Here is a 25,918-nt window from a genome sequence, read left to right as displayed (position 1 = left end):
AGTTCGAGTCTCGGTCTGGCACACAGTTTTAATCTGCCAGGAAGTTTCATATCAGCACACACTCCACTGCAGAGTGAAAATCTCATTCTGGAAACATCTCCCAGGCTGTGGCTAAGCCATGTATGCGCAGTATCCTTTCTTTCAGGAGTGCTAGTTCTGCAAGGTTAGCAGGAGAGCTTCTGTAAAGTTTAGAAGGTAGGAGACGAGGTACTGGCAGAAGTAAAGCTGTGAGGCTGGGGCATGAGCCGTGCTTGGGTAGCTAAGTTGGTAGAGCACTTGCCTGCAAAAGGCAAAGGTCCCGAGTTCGAGTCTCGATCCAGCACACAGTTTTAATCTGCCAGGAAGTTTCATATCAGCGCACACTCCGCTGCAGAGTGAAAATCTCATTCTACAATACTACTTCTTCCAACAAGATGGGGATAAAATGCCACAAGTCTGAGGTATCTCTGGAATAAGTCCATCCCATTTTCCCTGAGGAACAAACTGTCAGAAAACATTTGTGGCCACCGCGTTCATAAGATATAACGACAAGTGACACTGAAAGAGCAAGGTCTATGAAACAAATCCACAGACAATACAGGAACTTGAAGACCACATCAGCTGTGAAGTTTCCACCATCAGTATCTGAACTTTACGCCAAGTGTATCTGAATACGCTTGGATATGCACAGCTGTGTATTGGTGTTGCAGGTCCCTTTCAGTATCTTCCATAAATGTATTTTTCTTTGTAAATAAATCGTAAGTCTATTTCAGCTCTTTGTTTCTGTAATTTCACTGCATTTCCTTTAAACTTACTCAGGCTACTTTTATCTGTGCCATCCTGTAGCACTTCACTTTCTTGATGTAACATCAGTTTTGGAAGTTCACATATTTTGTTCTTATAAGTGTATACTAACGTCCAGGTAGCACACTCTTGTCATCGGATCAAAATTGACACTGTCTTTCCTGACATTGTCTCCTTTTCCAGTAGTGTATTAGCTGTCAAGTAATACTTGTGACTCTGCAAATTTCATAAAATAAACCTGCAGCTGTACGCTTTTCCAGGGACACCCGGAAGGGATGGAGCTCCAGGGCCACAGGGGATTTCCGGACCACCCGGGCCCAGGGGTCCCCCCGGAGAGGAGGGTCGCCACGGACCCCCGGGACCTCCTGGGCCGCCCGGACCTCCGGGAGCTCCTGGGGAGTCTCTGGGTTATGACGCCGCCGCTCTGGCTGCCATCCTGGGACAGGGCGCCGCCGGGCAGAGCAAGGTGAGTCGGTGGGCTGCCAGCTGCCCCGACCTGTCTCTTTGATAATGTCATTGCTGCAGCTTTATCAATGCTTCATAGGTGCCTTCAACAAAAATAATGTTCTCAACAATACAGTGAGCTGCTCTTGAAAAAGTTGTTAGAGAATGGAGAAAAGCAGGTGCACCAGCACACAGACTGGGACCAAGACGTAAGGGCATAGAATTAGACTGTTTAGCATTTGCTGATGACATGTCACTGATCGCACAAGACATTACCGATGCGCAGAAACAGCTAGAATTATTACAAGAGCAGGCAGCAAAAATAGGATTATAAATTTCATTTGAAAAAACAAAATTTATGACTGACATCAAAGATGCATCTTCTGATCTCAAAATTGGTAATAACTACATCTCTTGAGTAAAAGACTTTAAATATTTAGGGGAATGGATTGCAGAAAATTGTAATGAATAGAAAGCTGTCAGATCAAGAGCCCAGAAAATGGAGACGGCATTTCAGTTAACAAAAAACATTTACAACAAAAAGAGTCTCTCGTGGAACTGCAAAATATGACACTACACAACAGTAATTAAACCCAAAGCTCTCTACGCATCTGAGACACTAAACCTTCAACACAGAACACTAAAAGAGGAATTAGAAGTGAAAGAACGTAAAATAATGAGGAAAATCCTAGGACCAAGAACTAAAGATGGTGTGCATTATCCAAAACCCAATGCAGAAATATATAAAAATATCTCCAAAATAACACACACGATGCGCATGAGAAGAATCCAATTCATGGGGCATTTAGAAAGAATGGACTCCAACAGGTTAACACACAAAATCCATACATTTTTAAAGAACAAAACTACAAGACCAAACTGGTACAAACAGACAGAAAAAGACCTGAGAGAATTAGGGCCGCCAAATCTACATGATAGAAATGAAATCAGAAAAATCACAAACACACAGGGTTTTGAGGAAGAAGAGAGAAAAAGTAACCAACATGCATGGTCTATGCAACGAAAGCTAGCCCTTTCAATTTTTTATGAAGGAATACTGGGTGAAAAGGAAGGCCAACAAATGTTGATTATGTGTGGTCCTAAGTGATCCATCTGTGAAGAAGAAGAAGAAGAACTGCAGGGTTCTGTGCACTGGAATAAATTGAAAATGAAACCAAAACAAACAACTAGCTGCATCCAGCTGGTACACGTGTAACAAAATATCGCTCTTTTCCACCTGAAGATGAGAGTATAAACTCTCGAAATGTGTTGTGGAGGAAAATAAAGTGAATAACACAGATATTATCAAAACAGTTGCAGTTTCCTTAAAAAACAATCTAATGTGGATGACATAAGGTTATGCTTGTCTAAGCTAAAAAGCCCTTGTATGCACCCAAAACACACACAGTATATGGATAACAACCTGTGATGTATAGTGCACCTCTGATCCACTTAGGGAGACACTACAGTTCCAAACCTACGGCAAAAATATAGGAAGTTGCAGCCCAGCTTGTCACAGAACCTTAAAAATCTGTGCTTCAAGACTGCCATGTGAGTGGGAACGTGGAGTCTGAAGCCAGTACTGGAAACAATGGCACAGATTGTGAGTTCCTTGAAAATTTTGTGTTCTCCTGCTTAGCCTTCCCTGGTGACTCGTATGTAGCCATAATAAAGTTCCAGTTCCAACTCTGTTAAATCTCTTTTTGTGGGGGAGGGGGAGAAAAACACCTTAATGCACTATATTTTCCCTTTCTTCTTGTTGCTCGGGGTGGTGGTGGGGGAGAGTGTGAGGGGGGGGGGGGGGGGGGTTTGCGGCCTCCCGTTGCAGATTGTTTTGTTCCAATGTGCACCACAATTTACAGTTGGCTGTCTCTGTTCCCCAATGGTTCCTGGAATAGCCTATTCAGCACAATGAATGGGGCCTCCAGACATACACACGGAGTGCAAATGGTGTTCCTTCTTATCCCTTTCTGCCATTTCACTGGCGGTACCATTATTGTAGCAACTAACAGATCCCTCACTTTGTTGTGCTGTAAGTGGGCAATGACAATGACATGTCTATTTAAGTAAAATCTATAAATTGTTAGATAAAATAAAGGAAGTGAAAGATTATTTACAACCTGTACTGAAACAAGACTGAAGTCATGAGTTGAAGCACATGAAAATGAAGCAGTGCTTGAGAAGGGAGTGAGATAAGGCTGTAGCCTATCCTAGATTTTATTCAATCTATACATTGAGCAAGAAGTGAAGGAAATCAAGGAGCAATTTGGAAAAGGAAAAACTTTGAGGTTTGCTAATGACATTCTAATTCTGTCACAGGCATCAAAAGACCTAATTCTGTCACAGGTGCCAAAAGACTTAGAGGAGCAATTGAGTGGAATGGATAGTGTCTTGAAAAGAGGTTACAAAATGAATATTAAGAAAAACAAAATGAGGTTAATGGAATATAGTTGAATTAAATCCGGTGATGTTGAAGGAATTAGATTAGGGAATGAAACAATGAAAGTAATTTGAGGAGCAAAACAATTGACAATCCCCAAATTAGAGGGGATATAAATTATGAGTGTCATTAGCAGAAAAGCATTCCTGAGAAAGGGGAATTTGTTAACACACAACATTTATGTAAGTGTTAGGAAGTCCTCTCTGGAGGTATTTGACAGGAGTGTAACCTTGTATCGAGGTGAGACATGGATAATAAGCAGTTTAGACAAGAAAAGCAGCTTTTGAAATGTGATGCTTCAGTGGAATGCTGAAAATCAGATGGGTAGGTCACGTAACCAATGAGGTGGTCATGAATTGAACAGGGGAAAAAAGAAATTTATGGCAAGACTTGACTAAAAGAAAGGATTGGATGATAGGACATATCCTGAGGCATCAAGGCTTCATTCTGTATTGATGGGAACTGTCAGGGAGGGGGTTAAAAGTGTAGAAGACTAAGGCTTAAATACATTTAACAGGTGGAAATGGATGTAGGCTGCAGCAGCTTTGCTGAAATGAAGTGTCTTTCACTTGGTAGGCTGCATGAAACTGCTCTTTGAACTGAAGACCTCACCAACATTATAGAGAGAAAATGGATTTTTGATTGCTTTCATAGTGGAAAAAATATTTGTGTGTACTGTTTTTAAGAAACTGTACAACTGATAACTACAAGGAACCATACACGTCCCACAGATACTTTAGCTCAATACCTGTTTTCATTCCTTACTACGATACACTAATCTTTTCTCTCATGTCATCAGATGAAAACACAATACTGCAACCATTCACATATTTTATTCTTCCCACCATGCATTTCACAGGATTATACACCTCCATCACAAGGTGTACTTATATCCATTTACAAGGCATGAACAATTTGCATGTACTACTTTTGGGTACCATGTGATACTCTCTGGCAGCAGAAAACATGTTATAGTACCCAAAGGCTGGTTTTCCAGATATACTTACATCACAAACACTTTCTTTAAACTGAACTAAGCAAATATGGTACATTAGAAGCTAGGATGCCCAATAGAACATAAAAGCAATAATGCCAATTTCAGTTTACAGAAAGCATGTGTAATGTAAATACAACTGGAAAAGAAGCCTAAAGTAATGCACGCACGCACACACTTAAAAGCTGCACGCATTAGCAGTGTATTGTCATCTGCGAGAGTGCGCCACAACAGGGTAATACTGTGAACTTGCGATGGAGCCCGCCACGGGCGAGTGCCTGTTTAAACCCTGCCACGCTACTCTCATGCTCAGTTATCATGTCATTACTGCTTGCATACATTTGCCGTATTGTGTTCAGTGTATCTTACGGTGACTGGGATACATGCCACAGTCTAATAAAATTGAACTAACGCCGTGGCCCATGACCAGCAAAAAATTGTTTGTATTACTCTTCACCTATGCAACAAAAGCATCCATATAATTTTGAGTCTTTTTCTAAAATAGTTACTTGTCTTCTGATTTTAGACAGTGTCACAGACTGTCCTTAAGTTGTACATACAAACTGACCATGCCTAATAAATTGACAGACATCCACTAAATTAAAACACATAAGGGGAAGAATAATAATTCTGCCTGCATACAGCATTTTGTAGTTTCCACTGATATTTGTAATGGTCACAGTCAAGTCTAAGCTGCAGTATTTACATTTAGCTTTCATTTTATTCAAACATATTAAACCAAATATCTTCAATGGTTGCTTTACATTTTCTAACCTTTGTCTTCGCCTATACCTCTTCCCTTTCACTGCTCAAAATTACTACCAGCTACAAGAACTGTCATTGTCATCTACCAACACTAGCCCCCCTATCTGTTCCTGTTGCACTTTTATTTTTTTCCCAAAATTTTCTTTTGTATTTTCTTGTAGATTACTCATTTGCCTTTGTGCATTTAAGCAGTCTGAAGCAGTTCTTAAAAGCTGTGTGCTCATGACAAACCTACTCTATTTTTTACCTGAACATGTTTTGGCATTCTGTGCCATCATCAATGGGTTCTGTTTATCAAAATACTGTAAAAAGTGAGCATATTTTAGGTTGTAACTGATGTAACAAAATGAGGCCTAAAGATAGTTCCTGTGCGTTTTTGTTCTTACCTTGATTTTACATTATACAGTTTTGCAGTACCATCTGTATGTTGTCCTGCAGTGATAGCATCACAATTTACAATGTTATTGGGCCACTTGCTGGCACACAAGCAAGCAAGCTTCAGATTCATGTCCCACAGATTGAACAGAACACCCATAAGCAAACAGAATTAGACACAGGAGCTAAATACAATAAAACAAATAGGAGTGGAAAATGGTTACAAGACCCATATGATAGAGAAGTTAAACCAACAAATCTGTAAACAGTAAAGGACAAACACACCACACACACATACAAAACCATACACAACACAGAACAACACAACACACAAACAGTGACTACATGCAAGGCACAACAGTGCAACAACACATGCACAAAACAAAATGGCACATACTCATCTACAATAACAAAATTGTTCACAGAATAGGCAACATATTCAAGAAAGAGGGACTTCAGATAGGGTATAGGACAGACAACACAACACAGCACATAAAAAACTTGGGACAAAGGAAACACCCACATGTAAATTCAACAGATCAGGAATACGTGAATCACATGCAACACTTGCCAGTCAGTATACATCAAACATGCAAGAATTTTAAAACAAGATACTCAGAATAACTCAGAGCCCTAAAAGGTAAAAGCATCTTTAGCACATTTGCTGACCACCTGATAGCCCATAACCACCAACCAACTACAATAGCAACAGATTTAAAAGTTCTGAAATCCAGCCACAGCCTGTACCACAAATTAACAATAGAAGAACTTACACATACAGAAAGCAAACAAGTTTTAAATGAATACACACTTTAAAGGAAATGTACAGAATAAGCAACACAAACAGCTAAAGGATCTTAGACAGACAGACAGACAGACAGACACACACACACACACACACACACACACACACACACACAGAGAGAGAGAGAGAGAGAGAGAGAGAGAGAGAGAGAGAGAGAGAGAGAGAGAGAGAGACAGAGACACAGAGAGAGAGAGAGAGAGAGAGAGAGAGAGAGAGAGAGAGAAGCAAACAAAATTCAAATTTGGCGCCAAACTTGCTCAGGATGAAATGAACGCCGACAGGGTTAGGACACACAACAACATCGTTTGCACCATGTTTTGCTAAGTGAAAAGCCATTTGTTAAAAAAAAAATTATAGAAAATGCATTTAATATTTGTGTGCAATGCTGTCAGAATGTGAAAGGAGGAGGACCTGTCACAACGAAATATGAGTAATAACAAACATATACATAAGACATTTTGCCACACCAAAATCATGTTTTTAAAAATCAAGGGAGGTGTAAACTCGCTGATAAAATTCACATTTACATTGTTTAGTTTGCAGATGACAAGCTATCAGTGCAGGGCACCATACAGATGGTACTGAAAAACCTAGTAATGTAAAATCAAGGTAAGAAAAAACAAACAAAAACTGTTTTTAAGCCTCATTTCATTAGATCAGTTACAACCTACAGTGAACAAAACTCACTGAGGATGGCACAGAGATGTTGAAGCATGTTTGGGTAATGAGAAAAAAGAAACAGTATTTTGGATAAAAGGCAGAAGCTATATCCAATAACTACTCTACTTTCACAGGGAGCTACTTGCCTGTTTTGTGTCATCATATTGTTGCTGTAAAAAGCGTACATCTGTACTATTTGTTCTCACATTGCCAAACCTCCGCAACTTTTTCTTCTTATGAAACATTACTTTACTCTGTCTGTGCCCTGTACAAGACCATGCAAATAGTTTCTTATGCGACTGAACTGACCTATGATCAAAAGTGCAATGAACCAAATTTAGCTCACAGTAAATTGAAATGAGTTGCAGGAAGACTGAAGAAGCTCTGTGTTAATTTTGGCCTCTTAAAGAAGACATAAGGCTTAATGGTAGGCTCTTATTAGAATGTACCATACAACTGAAAAGAATGTAGTGGGTACTGGATACCTAAAAAATAGATACAAAGAAAATGGTAGACCATTGAGTCTAATTATATAATTTTTTTGAACTTTAAAAGGTAAACAAGGAATTCCAAATTAAGAAACACTCTAAATTATTGTTGCCTATACATCTTCATGTCCGCTGGTCGTGGTCTCGCGGTAGCGTTCTCGCTTCCCGAGCACGGGGTCCCGGGTTCGATTCCCGGCGGGGTCAGGAATTTTTCCTGCCTCGAGATGACTGGGTGTTGTGTCGTCTTCATCATCATCATTCATCCCCATCACAGTCGGAGGAAGGCAATGGCAACTCACCTCCACTAGGACCTTGCCTAGTAAAGCGGTGCGTGTCTCCCGCATCGTTCCCCTACACTCTGAAAAGAAGCATGGGACTTCATTTCCATTTCCATACATCTTCATGACTGCACAACTTTTCTTTTTATGTTACCTTGGTACATCCATTTAAGGAAGTCTCGAATCATGTCTCCTACTCTTCCTTTTCCATCCATTTCCCAATCTAACCATAAAAAAGACAAATAAGCTCAGTTATTTAGTTGTAAAACTCTTGTTACTAGAAATAAACTGTTTTGCTACCAATAATTATGGATAGCTATTTTGAAACTTATTAATATTATTATTATTATTATTATTATTTGTGACTAATGCTTGTACCTTGAATCATACACCTTTAACAACATGAACAATGCACCCTTGTTTTTGTAAACAAAAGGAAGAAAATACCACAGTTGGACAACTCATTTACTTTGTGCAATGTGATGCTCACAGGGCCCTGACCCACTGAGCGGTGATGAGCCAGCTCGAATATTCAGCAAGGACATCAGTGAAGAGTCACGTCGCGAGCTGGTGATGCAAGCCTACGAACACCTGAAGAGGTCATTCGAGCGCTTCAAGAAACCAGACGGAGAGAAGTCGTTCCCAGCAAAAACTTGCAGGGATCTCTTCCTCGCACATCCAGATAAGCCTAGTGGTTAGTTTCAGATGAACCTGTATTGTATTACCTATGTCAGCACTTGTAACTAGTTTACAAGATTGATCTCATTACCTTGATCTGTGCAGACGAAAGTGTTACGGTCTCCCGTCTGAAGACTGGTTTGATGGACGCACTTCTATTAGTAAAAAAAAGGGGGGGGGGGGGTCAGCAAAGTATGTTTGACAAACAAGACTGTAAATATGATTGTTTTCAACACAAACACACAAACCAATGTGGGTATTAGTATGCTGCGAAAAACTGCAGACACCAAAAGTACACTTTAAAAATTGCAACACTTTTGTATTGCTAGAAGTGTGCTGAAGTGCACTTAGAGATGAGCCACAATGATATTTAAAATGTTTGTTGTCAGAAACATTTATCAGTAATTTTCAAATATGTTATCTGTATGATGTATACTAATAATATCAATACTTAGTCCTATGAGTGAAAAAAAATCACTTACTTTGTGAAGCAAAAGAAATGAAGATTGACATTCTTATTGGCTATCAACATCTCACTTATTATTAGTCATCTCGTTTTCCTTGATTTATCATGCTTTTACCAATAGCTACACATCACGTAAAAACTGCCAATACTGTAAGTGCACTTTAATCCACATAATTGTGAGGTAAATTCACCTAAATAAATATCAATTTCACTGTTTGTAAATGCAGACTGAAATCGTGACATAAGAGAATGAGAGGATATTCCAAAATATCACACAGTGTGCATGCACTGTAGCTTAGGTGCTTTTGTAGATGAATTTGTGGTTGTTTCCTAGCTCTGTAGATCTCAAGTGTCTCATATCAAATTGTTTTAAAGAGGATCATTTTGACATTAGTGACTCTCCATGTTCAGCAAGACCTTCGGGGTTTTATGAAGATCGTGTAAAAGACTCTCACACAACTAGTGCAACTAGCAGTAATATATGTTACTACTGACTGTTGCTGCTGCTTGTCAGATGGTGATGTGTCAGTCCAGTATATGTTTCATTACGGTTAAGTATTATAAGTGCAGTTACACTTGTGTAAAATGCTTTATTCAGTCTGGGAGAGGATAGCTATAGTTCAGGTTTATATTTGTTTTCCATCATTTGAAGAGACTTGTCAAGTGTTTATGGAAAAATTTCTGAGTGCCAGTACCCCAGTGAAAAGTAGTATTACTTAAAAGTGGCATACATGAGGTGCAATTTCAAATGCAGAACATTCCATTAGGACTCTAATAGGTCAATGCTGGTACTGAAATGAAGATTACTGCCTGTCAAAAAAAATCAGTATGTGAGTTATCCCAACAATATGGTGTTAACTACGTGTCTTCTTGTAAAATGCTTCTCAAAATAAAATTGAAACAAAACTGCATTACAACTGTGTAATGACTGAAGTAGACAAAGAAACTAAAACAAATTGATTATTGTAACTGGCTTCTTGAAAATGTCCTCGGTGGACAGACAGTCTAAATGTCATATTTCACATCAGATGAGGTAAAACAAATTGATTATTGAAACTGGCTTCTTGAAAATGTCCTCGGTGGACAGACAGACTAAATGTCATATTTTACATCAGATGAGGTATGGTATCATTTATTCGGTCAATTGATAGTACATCAGGTGTTGGCTGGTGACGAATCCTCACGAGATATTTTTGCATCCATTTCACGATGAGAAAATTAATCCACTTCATGATGAGAAAATTGGTGTTTGGTGTTCCAGTTCTAGTAATTATATACAGGAACCAATATTTTGTGATTGGACTGTAAATATTCAAGTTTGCCTCACAATTTTTGAAGAATCTATACACAATTACCTGACATCAAAAAATGAAACAGCTTCTTCTAACCTGTAGGGGCAATGTTTCACGCATGAAACATTTCACTGAATCACATTTATGCAACTTTCACAAATGAACAAGTGTCTGCAGTGGACAGTACTTCCAAATTCTCTGGAGTTGTCTACTTGTTAGTTTTCCCTTTGGGGCTACTTAAAAGAGAGAGTTTACATACCTGATCTCCATTATATTGATGGAGTGAATTTGAATGTTCCACAAGAAGTCAACACAACTCATAACAGCGTTTTGGGTCAGACAACTCTCAATGTATCAGTCAAGCTCAAAAGTGCACTGATGCCCAGAGTGATCATTTTGAACATCTTTTGTTGCAGTAATGTTAATAACTGCATCATTTAAATTCCATATCATTCATAATATTTCATTCCAGTGTGCCCTACCAATTCTGCAGCAGTTACATTATGGGTTTGGTTTTATGGTGCTCACCATGTATTAGGAATTGAATTATTGAATTGGTGCATAAGATCATACTATTTTTCATAAGTTTAATAAACACACCATAACACAGACTTTAGTCATCTATTCTACTTCACTTAACTTTCTGATTCTGTGACCGTAGAAATGATGTGGTTTTGAGGCAAAGGACTCATCGAGACATGTTTGGAGCATATTTTCGTCCAGAAAGGAAGTTCCTTGAAGGTTCTTTGATATCGAGCAGAAAAGGTGAAAATCTGAGGGCACAACGATCATATGGATAAAGTGTGTGTGGAATGACTTCCCAACTCCTGTACAGTGTTTTTTGACAGTCTAGCAGAAGGCGAGTGGGAATTATTGGTGTGGTAGTATCACTTCATGCATCCTTCCTGGTCATTCTTCTGGAATTGCATATGCAAGATATCTCAGTTGTTGACAGTAAATGTCAGCACTGATGGTTTCATCTCATGGAAGAAATTCGTAGTACGCCACACCATCATTGTGCCACCAGATGCAAAACGTTATCTTTTATGGGCGTGTGCAGGTCTTTGTACATGGAGTTGCTGTTTGTTTGAGCTCAACCATTCCTTCCTTTTCATTATGTTAGCATACATACACCATTTCTCATAACCAGTAATGATACAGAATAGGAATGGTCAGTGTTGTTAATGAGCCAATTGATGACGAGCGAGCAGAGGTGCGCATATGGCCTCCTGCTGATTTTTGTGATTTTGGCTTAGAGCATGCAGTATCCATAAACCTTATTTTTGAACCTACCCCACTGCATGTAAATGTCACACAATGGTGAAAGGATCATGCAACTTCACTAGGGCTTGTACACAACCTTTTACCATGACTCGTCTGCAAAAGTGGTTCTGTTGCGCACAGTTGCATTCGCGCCCTATATCGAGTAAATAGCCAGCCTAAGTACAGCAGTGAATGAATTCAACTATTTGTCTAAATCACGATCATTCACAAATGATTTACACCAACAACAGTTTAGAGTGAAAATGTTTTTATTTTACTAACTCACATCCACAAAACAAACTGATGGCCACGTGATACTGTGTTGGCGGCTCTTAGCTGCACCGACCTTACCATACCAACAGACCATTATCAATAGACCACCATCTTTGTCCCCTATCCTCTGTCCTGTGTCCGGTCACGTGACACTACATTAGTCAACTATATTATTTCTAAACATGGCCATCATCCATTTACAATATTACAATATTAAAATACGTAAAACTAAATTCCTTATATTGTTTTGTAGACAATCATCAGATTATTTACATATTTAAGGGCACTTCACTTTTTGGCAGTTTCACCCCTCTTCTTTTGTTTAATCACTTCTTTGCCTAAAAGGTGTCGCATACAAAATACTCATTTTGCTCTACATAGATCGAAAACTGCAGTACCTTCACAGTAAAAGACAATAACGTATTATGCAGAGGTTCTCAAACATCCTTACAACTTAATTTTTATATAAAACATGTTCTTTAATGTCCAAAATATTATCCCTGCTACTGTACTTTAAATTTGAGTTTTGAACTATTTTTAAGAGCTCTTATGCTTATGGAGTACTCCTATTTCATTGATCAGATACCCAGCAAATCCAATGATTAGCAAGACAAGCACACTTTACATTATTAACATATGTACCAAGTTATGCACTGAGACATAGACAATTATGTAACTTAGTAATTCATGTGAAATTGTTATATGCGGCCTCCTCTCTTTATCAAAAAGGTGACTCCATAAATATATTGACTTGTGCTTGCTATACCCCCCAACTGTTCCTCCACAGTAAACATTACCACATCCAGCAAATTAGTTATACTATTACAGTATCCCTTGTAACCTCACAATCACAGTTCATCACATTTGCCAGTTGTCGAGAACATTGACGTGGATCCACTCCAGGATTGAATAAAGCATTTTACACAAGCATAACTGCACTAAAGCGTATACTACACTTACACGTCACCATCTGAAGAGCATCAGCAATAGTCAGTAGTAACATACACATCAGCTGGTTGCACTAGTTGTGTGAGAGTCTTTCACAAATAGTGTTGGGTAGTGATTTCATTATGGATTTGATTTTATGTTACTCACTTTGTATAACAACTAATAAAAAGGCATTACTTTCTACATTACTGTGAGTCAAAAGCACCACACCAATGTTAGGTGGTAACTTTGAATGTGAAATTACAATAACCAATCATGTATATTAATATTAAACTCTGACAATTAAACCTTATGTTTAAACATAACCTGCACCTGAACCATAAGAACCTAATGGGCAACCTCAAAAGTACCAAGTATATGAAGCGGAGCTGAAAGACTTGCTTGTGGACAAGGATGATTACCATAAACTGTGACCTGCTCATAAGACATCATGTATCCAAAAGCATATCAAATGATACAAAAGAAAAATCATCCACCAAGCATGACAAATAAACGGGAGCAAAGAAGCATTTAATGTTGTTCAGCAACAATGTTGTTGTTAGATTAAGCTTTGCCTCATATTAATGTATACCTTAACTCATTGCACATCCCTCGAAGATTCTCCTTCTTCTCTGAAACACGAGTGAATGAGTGAGTTATTGCTGTTGTTGTCATTGTCAGTCAGAAGACAGGTTTCATGCAGCCCACGAAGTTTGTATATCCTGTGCAACCTTCATCTCTGCAGAGCCACTACAACCTGCACCCATTTGAAAAGCTCTGGGCAGGTACATTCAGAAAAGATTTCCCAACACTTGAATTTATATTTGATGTTTATACATGTTTGTTATATCTGTGATATTTGATCCTTTGATCATGTTTCAACATTGTATGCACAGCTGTCCTGGCTGCATGCAGACAATCACAGACATTTCTGTACCCTCAATCTTCTCTACTGTCTGTTGTCTCTCTCCTTGACCTGAATGCTCTTGTCTGAGTTACCCAGCAGAAACACCCATTCCCATCAGAGCAAAATCCTTTCTGCTGCCCACCATCTTATAGCCACATTTGTGAAGTCCTTCTCAGTAATGGGAACCCATTGCATTATATTAGATAACTTGAATGACCTCTCCAACTTCAGAAGATGGATGGTAAATGACATATCTACTAAAGCAACAATAATGATTACCATCATCACTGTATGCACTCATTACCCCTGTACATTCTTCTTTCCAATGAGATTCCCCAGTATCCTTAGCTGTTGCAGTCTCCTCAAATTTCACTTCCCCAGAACTCATTATATCAGGAAACATCTATTTTGTACACCCACAAATTCTTTTTATACCTGCCACTATCATTATAGTTATTATTATTATTATTATTATTATTATTGTTATTGTTATTAGTGGCAGCAGCAGTGGTAGAAGTACTGCCAATATTAACTTTATTAGTTCATACCAGTATTACTTACTCACATAGTCACTGCAGACTCTCAAATTATTTTAATACCATCTCTTAGTTTAAAATTGTTATTTCTTAGGTAACTATGATGTAAAAAAAAGGTACTGTATGTGTGACACCATGGTCCAATGTAAGAGAGGGCTTGAGGGCCCTAAACAGATCAGGTTAAATAAATAAATAAATATTCTCTTCTTAAGAAATGCCCTGAGGAAGGCCATTGCAATTCGGCCGAAATGTCGGTTTTAGTTTATTACTGTTGTTAGTTTTTAGCAATGGCGCAGCATAATACCCAGAAGAATTTTAATCACTATGACACCGGCCGCAGAAGCCTACGTTCTTACATCAATGCTTTGCTTGTTATTGCTAGGTAACATTTTATGTTCTTTCTACATTGACTATCATCAGTTATTTCACAGCCCAAATAACAAACCTCATCCACCACTGTATGTTTCACTTTCTCATCTAATTCCCTCGGCATCAGGTTTGTAATTCAACATTATTCCGTGAACTGTGTTTTACTTTTGTTGACATTCATCTTACAACCTTTTTTCAAGACACTATACATTCTGTTCAATTGATCTTCCAAGTCCTTTGCCATCTCAGATTGTCACCATCAACCTCAGAGCTTGTATTTCTTCCCTCTAAACTGTAATTCCCTTTCTGAATTTCTTCTTGGTTTCACTGACTTTGACAATTATACAGATTGAGTAATGAGCTACATATATTACAACTATGTCTCACTGCCTTCTCAGCTATTGCTTCCCTTTCATAAGATATTTACGTTTGACAGATGCCTGAAAATGGAAGATGAAGCTTCTGAAAACAGTAGCCTTCAATAAAAGATACTGTAGCAGAGGTGAATTTCATTTAATATAAGAATACAAATTCCATAGTGGTCTATGAAAAATACTTAATGAGCTTTACATCTGCCTTGCAAAATTTTCATAATGAAATTTGCAGCATCAGTTAGTTAGCAATTTACACATGTGACAGTTTTTTTGTATAAGCTAAACATCGCTTTCACACCCTGCCAGTACAAATGCTAACATTGTGTTGTGTCTTCCACAGGCGACTACTGGATAGATCCTAATGAGGGTGACGTGAGAGACGCCATCTTGGTATACTGCAACGCTGACACAAAAGCGACGTGTGTCAAACCGAGCCCAGAGAAGACACCAGAGGTGTCATACATAGGACACGATCAGGAGGTGTGGCTCAGTGAGATCGAGGGAGGCATAAAGGTAAATATTTGATGTATTTTATAATATGTGGACTTTCAGCAGTACGAGGTTTCTCCGGAAAATACGTATAAAAGTTGAATAATAACTTTATTCTACAATTATTCAGGTATTACAATATGGTCTCCTTCAAAGTACTCGCCCTGAGATGCGATACACTTCTGCCAACGCCGTTTCCACTGTTGATAACATTGCTGAAAGTCTTCAGTTGTGATGTTGCTCAGTTGTCGCATCATTTCCACCTTGATGGCTTCCACATCTCCCAAGTGCCGCCCCCGAAGCACCATTTTGCATTTCGGGAACATGAAGAAGTCACACGGGGCTAAATCGGGTGAATAAGGTGGGTGGTCTGTCACTGTGATTGAGCTTCGGGCCAAAAACTCGCGTACAACGAGCGACGTGTGAGCGGGCGCATTGTCGTGGTGAAAGATCCACCTGCCCCCTTTTGCCAAATCCGGTCGAACTCTGGCCACATGAGCTCTGAGACGTGTCAGAACTTCTACGTAAAAATTTTCATTCACTCTCTGGCCAGGAAGGACAAATTCCTTGTGAACAATGCCCCTAGAATCAAAGAAAACAATCAGCATTGTCTTCACATTGGACCTTGATTTTCGTGACTTTTTTGTTCTCGGTTGTCCTGCTAGTTTCTATTCCTTGCTTTGAGATTTGAGCTCCACATCGAATTTGTAAAACCAGGACTAGTCTCCAGTGATGACTCGGTTGAGAAAGTCCCCTCGTACCTCTGCTTCCAACCAATCCTCACAGCACTCAACCCTCTTTGCTTTCTGTTCTGGCGTCAAGAGCTTCGGTACGACTTTCGCACACAATTTCTTCATTTCAAGTTTTTGTGTCAGGATTTTGTGAATGACTGTTTTGGGGATTGACAGCTCGTCAGCATTCTGACTGTCAATCTACAGTCTTTAAGAACACAAGCCCGAATTTGTTCAACATTTGCATTGGAACTCGATGTCGACAGGCGTCCTGGACGAGGGTCATCGTTCACTTCTTCTCGGCCATCCTGGAACCTTTTTAACTACTTGTTCATGGTTGGTTCCTTCAGAGAATTGTCTCCGTAAACCTGTTTCAAACACTCAAAAATTTCACGGCCATTCTTGCCTAGCTTTGCAAGAAACTTGATGTTGACGTGCTGTTCCTCAATCAGAGGACGGCAGGTGAAAAAGGGTAACTGTCAACAAGCTGCCGCACACTCCCACCATCACGCTCTGACTCAAACTGAGCGTTGATGGGATTGATTACAGCAGTAGTCCCACCTGGCGGTGATTGCAACTTGTAACATAAAGACATTATTCAACTTTTATACGTATTTTCCGGACAAACCTCGTATAAGTACCATATATAGCATTTTGAGTGTAAGTAAAAATAATGAAGTCCTTAAAAATAGAGAACCAGAAGCTGACAAAATGTAAGAGACTGTTTCAAAACTTACATTAATATCAACAATATTAGGAACAGGATAGATTGCAACTGACCGTAAAGATGACACTTTCAGTTGCAGATACAGCCTGGCCATCTGAAGGGAAGGTGGAGGGATAGGACAATACGGGTGGTGGTGGGGAGGAGAAGAGCGCTGTGTAGCATAGTATGCAGGAACTAGATTGAGGCATGAGAAGAATGCAGGTGCAGCTTGGGAGGTTTTGAGGTTTGGGGGGGGGGGGGGGGGGGGTCTTAGACAGTGGGAAAGGAAAGGAGCAGGGAAGGGAAAGGACGGATAGATGATTGGTAGAGGGCAACATATAATGATGATGAGGGGACATGAATAAGGAGGAGGTGAAAGGGTAGACAGTGTGTGGAAACTGTAGGTAGTGAGTGTGGGGACAATATGTTACTGTAGGTTGAGACTGGGATAATTTCTGGAGTTGAGAATGTGTTGTAAGGATAACTCCCATCTGCGCAGTTCAGAAAAGGTGGTGGTGGAGGGGAAGCTTCAGATGGTTTGGCCTGCGAAGCAGCCATTGAAATAAAGCAAGTTATGTTCAGCAGCATATTGTGCCACAGGGTGGTGTGCGATGCTCTCGGCCACAGTTAAATGGTGGCGGTGATTGGTAGTCATACTGATATAAAAAGCTGTGCAGTGATTGCAGCAGAGCTGATATATGACATGGCTGCTTTGACAGGTGGCCCAGCTTCTGATAGGGTACAATAAGCCTGTGACAGTACTGGAGTAGGAAGTGCTGGGTGGATGGATTGGGCAGGTCTTGCACCTGGGTCTTCCAATGGGAAATGATTCTTGTGGCAAGGTGTTGGGATTGGGAGTGGTAAAGGAATGGGCTAGTTTGTTGTGGACGCTGAGTGGGTGACAGAACACCACTTTAGGAGGAGTGGGAAAGATCTTGGATAGAATGTCCCGTTTCAGGGCATGAAGATATGTAATTGTATCCCTCACTAACGATGTGGTTCAATTGTTACAGGCTGGGGTGGTATTGGGTGAGAAAGAAGGTGCTCCTTTTTTGCTGGTTCTTGGGGTTAGTGGGAGGAATTGGGGGGGGGGGGGGGGATGTGGGAAATCTTTTTGCAGACTAGGTCTGGGTGATAGTGCCTGTCTGTGAAGCACTTTGTGAGATGCCTAGAATGCTGGACAAGGAATTTCTTGTCGCTGCACATATACTGTCCTCAGCTATGGGAAGAAGTTTTTGGTGTGGAAGGATGGTAGCACACTTTCCTGGACTTTGGCCTCCTCCTCTCTGATGACTCCATACACACATCCGTTCACATTAAACCCACCAAAACCAACAGTACCTGCATTTCAACAGCTGCCATCCCTTCCACCCAAAAAATCCCTCCCATCCAGCCTGGCCGTCTGGAGACAGCATATCTGCAGCAACAATAATTCCCTGGCCCATATCCTGCCCTTCACATACAGGCACTGTGCCCCAGACCTAGTCAGCAAACAGATTTCCCGTGCCATATCCCCACACATCCTTGATCTTCTCACCACCCACTCGTCCCCCAATATTTGAATAAACCGAACCACATCCTACATCAAAGCTTTGGTTATTAACTATCATCATGCCCTGAAGTGAAGGACATCCTACCCAAGATCCTTCCCACCACTACTAAAGTGTTGTTCCATCACCCATTCAAACTCCACAGCATTTTAGTCCACCCCTATGCTACTGCCAGTCCCAATCCCTTTGCCACATGAATGATGTCCCTGCAGCAACACAGCCTCTCCAATCCACCCACAGAACACTTCCTATACCAGTCCTGTCAGCAACTTATCTTACTTCAGATGCCAGGACAGTTGTGAAACCACCCTTGTCACATACCAGCTCTGTTGCAATCACAGTGAAGTTTCTTTTTTTTTTTTTTAATTGGTATAACTGCCACCCAACTGTCCACCAGAGTGAACTTTCACCCCCAAATGTGACTAGGAGCAAAGTGGACCACCCCAATACATTTTCTGCTCCTAAAATTATTCCGGCATCAACCCCACACCATCCAGCCACCAGTTTCCACCCCTTCTGTCCTGTCATGTCCTCTCAATTCATGTCTTCTCACCCTCATTAGTCTTTTCCTCTCTCTGCTTCTCTCCTATCCTGCTCCCTGTTCCCCTCCCCCCCCCCTCCCCCCTCTCTTCCCTCTCCCACAGCCTCCTGATGCTGCTTGTGACAGTGCAGTGCTGCTGCATTCTACAGTAATCCCTTCACGCTCTGCCAGAAAGCGCTCTTCTCCCCCCACCCCCACCCCCCCGGCTTCCTCTCCCCCACCCATACCTTGCTATCACCCCCCCCCCTCCAACCCCACAGTTGCAGTCTGGCCATAGCAACTGGAGACAATGGTCGTATGTGCATGAGGTGTGCCTGCTTGTGTGAATGTGTGTGTGTGTGTGTGTGTGTGTGTGTGTGTGTGTGTGTGTGTATTTTCATTTCCTTTCTGAAGAAGGCACTGACTGAATTATTAGTGTGTAACAGTCTTTACATTGTGCCTGTCTGCAACTCAGCATGTCCCCTTTGTGGGACGTAGCAATCCAGCCTTTTCATAATTGTTGATTCACCACTGCATATGTTAGACTGTGATTACAGTGTTAATTTAAATTGATTAGCATAGGACATTTTAATCTGAATTTGCACTCCTTCTTATAATAGAAAGTCCCTCCAAAGTCTCTCCTAGAAGTATAACATAAAAGCTCTCAAATTGATCTCTATATTGCCTCTAAACATGTAAAACATCTTTTCTCAGTATTTTAATTACAACTGAAGTCACATTTCTTCTTGAAATAGGTGGAATAGAAAATTAACAAATTTGCTCAACAGTGAAAACATGTTTCTAATTTTTCACTTATTCCACATCCATGCCCCGTCCGCAACTGGCAGATGGATCACAATCAACAATGTCACGTTCCCTCTTTTTCTGAGACACTGCGTGGATGTTTGGTTTTTAAACCAGGACATTGACCCAAAGTCTGGCAATCAGGAACTTTACACCATAACCTCTCTTCCCCTTGCCGACCAAATACTGGCAGTGAAAATCTTTTCCACCAACAGGATTTGAACCGTCTTACTCCCGGGTTCAGCGCCACTGCACAAGCGTGCGTTAGCAATCTCAGCCATGGAGGCGAGCTACTTAGAACTTGTTGATGGAGCATTAACATATTTTTTTTCCTTTTTTGTAAACGTGTATTATATATTCATGTCTTATCATCTGTTCTACATCCCTCAATATGCCCTCACTATGAATTTAAGGAACAAAAAGTATACATAGTGTGAACCAGGTGGGAGCACAGTTTAATCAGCTGCACAAATGGCCATTGCAGATGACATACAAGGCGGACAGCAACCAGCTGGGATTCCTGCAGCTGTTGTCGGTGGAGGCACAGCAGAACATCACCTACCACTGCCTCAACTCAGTCGCGTACTTCGACTCGGCCAAGAGGACCTACCGCAAGGGCCTCAAGCTGCTCGCCTGGAACGACATAGAGATCACCCCGCGAGGCAACCAGAGGGTGCGCTACGAGGTCACCGACGACGACTGTCGGGTAAGTCTGTGGGAACTGTCACTTCGCATGCCTTGTGCTCATGCTACCCAGTCGTCTCTACTCATTTTGTGTACCTGCATTGCTGTCACTCTGGAATTGTGTCTTTTTTAAAATTTGTAAATTTATTAATTGTTTTCCTTTGGCATTGCCTTATATAAGTATGATCCATTCTTTGCCCCTGCCTCTTCAAAATGGCATAAAAACAACTTTTTTAAATTGCTTGATCAGGCAGTTTACTTTATTCTGCACTGCTGAAATAGTCTTACAAAACTTCCTCTTCTACTTCTTTGTACTGCAATCAAATACAGGTTAGTGAAATATGGGACTGTGCTTTTTTTAACCCTTTATTTGGCACACATAGAAATATTGTGAAGAAATATTGTGACGTATTGGTCATGTGAACAATTTTACATGCCTCCCTTCGTCCTTCACCAGGATTTAAACCAGCATACTCCACATCAAGTGTCACTGCCCGGTAATATGTTAGCAACCTCAGCTTCAGATGCAGATCATGGAGTCAAGAATACCAGAAAATTGATCAGTTGACGGATACACAAACCATAGAATAACATCTGGTTGGAACAATGTGCATATTTTATCCGGGGTTGTGTGATGCAAAACTGCCTGTAAAAACCGAAGACAAATGTATAAAACAGCTATATAAGACTAGCACTGTTGTGTGGCTGTGAAGTTAAGGCATCAATACAGAAGCTCTGTGAAGCAGAAATATGCATGAGACAATGGATGGGAGTCACATTCAAAGACAAAATGTGCAATGAATTGGTACGAAGTTGTGTTAAAATTGTCCCCATAGAAAAACTCTCAGAATTCTGGCTCGGGTGGTACGGACATATAAAATGAAGATGTGATTGTGCCATTAAAATATGGCTTTCCATGCTTACAAAGAGGAGAGGGATATGAAAATCTCAAACCAACTGGTTGATGAGTATCCAAAGTAACGTAAAGAAAAATCTGACTCCAAGTAATGGGAAAATTCAAGGAGAAAGAAAGAAAGCCATTTGATAAGGAAATGGTCAGTAACTTACTATCAGTGGATAAAGTTGTCGTTGTGGTCTTCAGTCTGAAGATTGATTTGATGCAGCTCCCCACACTGCTTTATCCTCTGCAGGCCCCTCTACAATTTTAACCCCCCCTCCCCCTCTTCCACTTCACTCCATTACCAAATTGAAACTTCTTTGATACTCAGAATGTGTCTTGTCATCCAATCCCTTCTTGTGCTTAAATCCTACCGCAATTTTATTTTCCACCCAGGTTGATTCAGTCCCTCCTCATAAGTTAGTAAATGTTGTTGTTGTTGTTGTGGTCTTCAGTCCTGAGACTGGTTTGATGCAGCTCTCCATGCTACTCTGTCCTGTGCAAGCTTCTTCATCTCCCAGTACCTACTGCAGCCTACATCCTTCTGAATCTGCTTAGTGTATTCATCTCTTGGTCTCCCTCTACGATTTTTACCCTCCACGCTTCCCTCCAATACTAAATTGGTGATCCCTTGATGCCTCAGAATAAGCCCTACCAACCGATCCCTTCTTCTAGTCAACTTGGGCCACAAACTCCTCTTCTCCCCAAGTCTATTCAATACCTCCTCATTAGTTATGTGATCTACCCATCTAATCTTCAGTATTCTTCTGTAGCACCACATTTCGAAAGCTTATATTCTCTTCTTATCTAAACTGTTTATCATCCATATTTCACTTCCATACATGGCCTCACTCCATATAAATACATTCAGAAACGACTTCCTGACACTTAAATCAATGTTAACAAATTTCTCTTCTTCAGAAATGCTTTCCTTGTCATTGCCAGTCTACCATCTAATCTCCAGCATTCTTCTGCAGCACTACATTTCAAAATTTTTTATCCTCATCTTGTCTGAGCTGTTTATCATCCACATTTCGCTTCTGTACAATGCTATACTCTGGACAAATAACTTTAGAACAGATTTCCTAAACTTAAATCTATATTGAGTGTTAACAAATTTATCTTTTTGAGAAGGGCTTTTCTATCTATTCCCAGTCTGCCTTTTTATATCCAACCTGCTTCAGCCATCATCAGTTATTTTGCTGCTCAAATAGCAGAACTCGTCTACTACTTTTAAGTGTCCCGTTTCCTAATCTAATTTAATTCAACTACATTCCATAACCTTGTTTTACTTTTGTTGATATCATCTCATAACATCTTTTTAAGACACTACCCAATCCATTTAGCTGTCCTTGCAAGTCCTTTGCTGTCATATTGCTGGTAAACTTCAGTTGTCATTTATTTTTCTTGAACTTGAATTGCCTTTCCAAATTTCTCCATGGTCTCCTTTACTGCTTGCTCAAAGTACAGACTGAATAGTGTCAGGGAGAAGTTACAACACTCTCTCACTTCTTTCTCAACCACTGCTTCTCTTTCATGTTCTTTGACTGGTATAACTGCAATCCAGTTTCTGTAAAATTTGTAGATAAATTTTCACTTGCTGTATGTTTCCCATGCTCCCTTCAGAATTTCAAAGAGTGCATTCCACTAAACATAGTGAAGAGCTTTCTCTGATTCTATAACATGCACTTATATGTAGGTTTGCATTTGTAGAAACTATTTTCTAAGATAAACCATAGGCTCAGTAATGCCTCACATGTGTCCGGAACCCAAACTGATCTCCCTCCAGATTGGTCTCTACCAGCATTCTGATTCTTCTGTCCAGTACAAGGTGCATTCAGGTTCTAAGGCCTCCGATTTTTTTTCTAATTAACTACTCACCCAAAATTGATGAAACTGGCGTTACTTCTTGACGTAATCGCCCTGCAGACGTACACATTTTTCACAATGCTGACGCCATGATTCGATGGCAGCGGCGAAGGCTTCTTTAGGAGTCTGTTTTGACCACTGGAAAATCGCTGAGGCAATAGCAGCATTGCTGGTGAATGTGCGGCCACAGAGAGTGTCTTTCGTTGTTGGAAAAAGCCAAAAGTCACTAGGAGCCAGGTCAGGTGAGTAGGGAACATGAGGAATCACTTCAAAGTTGTTATCACGAAGAAACTGTTGCGTAATGTTAGCTCGATGTGCGGGTGCGTTGTCTTGGTGAAACAGCACACACGCAGCCCTTCCCGGACATTTTTGTTGCAGTGCAGGGAGGAATTTGTTCTTCAAAACATTTTCGTAGGATGCACCTGTTACCATAGTGCCCTTTGGAATGCAATGGGTAAGGATTACGCCCTCGCTGTCCCAGAACATGGACACCATCATTTTTTCAGCACTGGCGGTTACCCGAAATTTTTTTGGTGGCGGTGAATCTGTGTGCTTCCATTGAGCTGACTGGCGCTTTGTTTCTGGATTGAAAAATGGCATCTATGTCTCATCCATTGTCACAACCAATGAAAAGAAAATCCCATTCGTACTGTCGTTGCGTGTCAACATTGCTCGGCAACATGCCACACGGGCAGCCGTGTGGTTGTCCGTCAGCATTCGTGACACCCACCTGGATGACACTTTTCGCATTTTCAGGTCGTCATGCAGGATTGTGTGCACAGAACCCACAGAAATGCCAACTCTGGAGGCGATCTGTTCAACAGTCATTCGGCGATCCCCCAAAACAATTCTCTCCACTTTCTCGATCGTGTCGTCAGACTGGCTCGTGCGAGCCCGAGGTTGTTTCGGTTTGTTGTCACACGATGTTCTGCCTTCATTAAACTGTCCACCCACGAACGCACTTTCGACACATCCATAACTCCATCACCAAATGTCTCCTTCAACTGTCGATGAATTTCAGTTGGTTTCACACCACGCAAATTCAGAAAACGAATGATTGCACGCTGTTCAAGTAAGGAAAACATTGCCATTTTAAGTATTTAAAACAGTTCTCATTCTCGCCGCTGGCGGTAAAATTCCATCTGCCGTACGGTGCTGCCATCTCTGGGACGTATTGACAATGAACACGGCCTCATTTTAAAACAATGCGCATGTTTCTATCTCTTTCCACTCCGGAGAAAAAAAATTGGAGGCCTTAAAACTTGAATGCACATTGTACCTTGCAACCATAACTTATTACACTGATACTGTGCAGCATGTGATGTGTAGTGTGATTGTATCTGTTGTGTGAGGAAGTGTAATTTTGTTTTTGCAGTTCAAGAGACCCGAGTGGGCCCAGACGGTGATCAGCTATTCGACAGACAAGCCAGTGAGACTGCCCATCACGGATATCGGCCTCCGTGACATCGGCCAGCCGGACCAGAAGTTCTGGATCGAAGTTGGCAATGTGTGTTTCATCTGAGCGGCCGAACAGACATTTCCATCACCTGATGTGCGACTGCATATATTGTTTCCTAACAGCTGAGCTGGAACCTGCCAGAAATGATTTGTACACTAATGTCCTGTAACATTCGCAACTTATGAGCACTCCCAATAAATGACCACAGATTGTATTATTGGTGTTCCATATATTTCAGTATAGCAGCACTGCTGTGACACTGTTGGCATTCTGAATAGTTCACATTGTTCAGTGATGGCATTCTGTCAGAAGTGATACTTTGTGATAGTAACTTTTGATGTCATTTTCTGTTGACAATGGGGGGAATTACAAATTGTATGGCATTACAAATTATTATGTTGTAAATTGATTGGATAACTAAATGTTTCCCTTTTTTTCTAAGTGTGATAATAAATATTAAATACAGAAATATGAACAATAGTTCACAAAATATTTTTCAACATGTCTGAGAATCTCTACACCATTTGACATTTGTGGTTATTGCAGTGCATTGAAAAGGACTGTTTTCAAGTAGAATAAAGAAAAGTATGGATTTGTAATTAACAGGGAATTTTTTTAGTTCCTCTTCTTTATTGTAGCTTTAATTAAAAAATAATATTATACAGAAAATTGTACATCTGTAAGAAGGATGCTGAGAATCTATGGTGCTAAATGTCAGAAAAAAACAAATTTTGATTTTGTTCCTGTATATTTATATATCTTTTAATATCTTGATATATCTGAGGTGATCTGCAATCCATTTAACATTTTGTGTTAAAACAATTGTTATTTTCTGTATTGTCTGGTTGCAACACTCAAAAACCTGCAGAAGTTATATAATTAATGGTTCTTTTAATCACAAATTTGCATTAATTTTTTTGTGTATAATTATATCAAATTCACACTGTAACTACCCAACTTTTTCCAATAATTTTGTATCAAACTTGAGTATTAATCAGTAATATTTGCAGGAAATAACGACAATAAGCAGGTAATGTGTATCATAAAGACTCCCTTTGTGTGATGGTAACATGTATGTTTGCATTGTGTCA

The 25,918-nt window shown here is 40.3% G+C and overlaps 1 protein-coding gene across 1 annotated transcript in view; it reads left to right on the top strand.

Moving 5' to 3' along the window:
• LOC124552403 (collagen alpha-1(I) chain-like) overlaps nt 1–25,041 on the top strand; it is a 255,146-nt gene extending 230,105 nt beyond the window's left edge. The window contains exons 30-34 of the mRNA XM_047126667.1: nt 1,044–1,249; nt 8,525–8,726; nt 15,458–15,630; nt 20,402–20,623; nt 24,744–25,041. Coding sequence (XP_046982623.1) covers nt 1,044–1,249; nt 8,525–8,726; nt 15,458–15,630; nt 20,402–20,623; nt 24,744–24,890 — 950 coding nt within the window. The 3' untranslated portion in view covers nt 24,891–25,041. The remainder of the gene's footprint in view (nt 1–1,043; nt 1,250–8,524; nt 8,727–15,457; nt 15,631–20,401; nt 20,624–24,743) is intronic.
• Nucleotides 25,042–25,918: the final 877 nt, after the last annotated feature.

This window comes from Schistocerca americana, chromosome 10 (assembly GCF_021461395.2).
Source record: "Schistocerca americana isolate TAMUIC-IGC-003095 chromosome 10, iqSchAmer2.1, whole genome shotgun sequence".
Taxonomy (NCBI): domain Eukaryota; kingdom Metazoa; phylum Arthropoda; class Insecta; order Orthoptera; family Acrididae; genus Schistocerca; species Schistocerca americana.
Note: the sequence above shows the minus strand (reverse complement) of the source record. Positions and strands in the feature narration are given on the sequence as shown.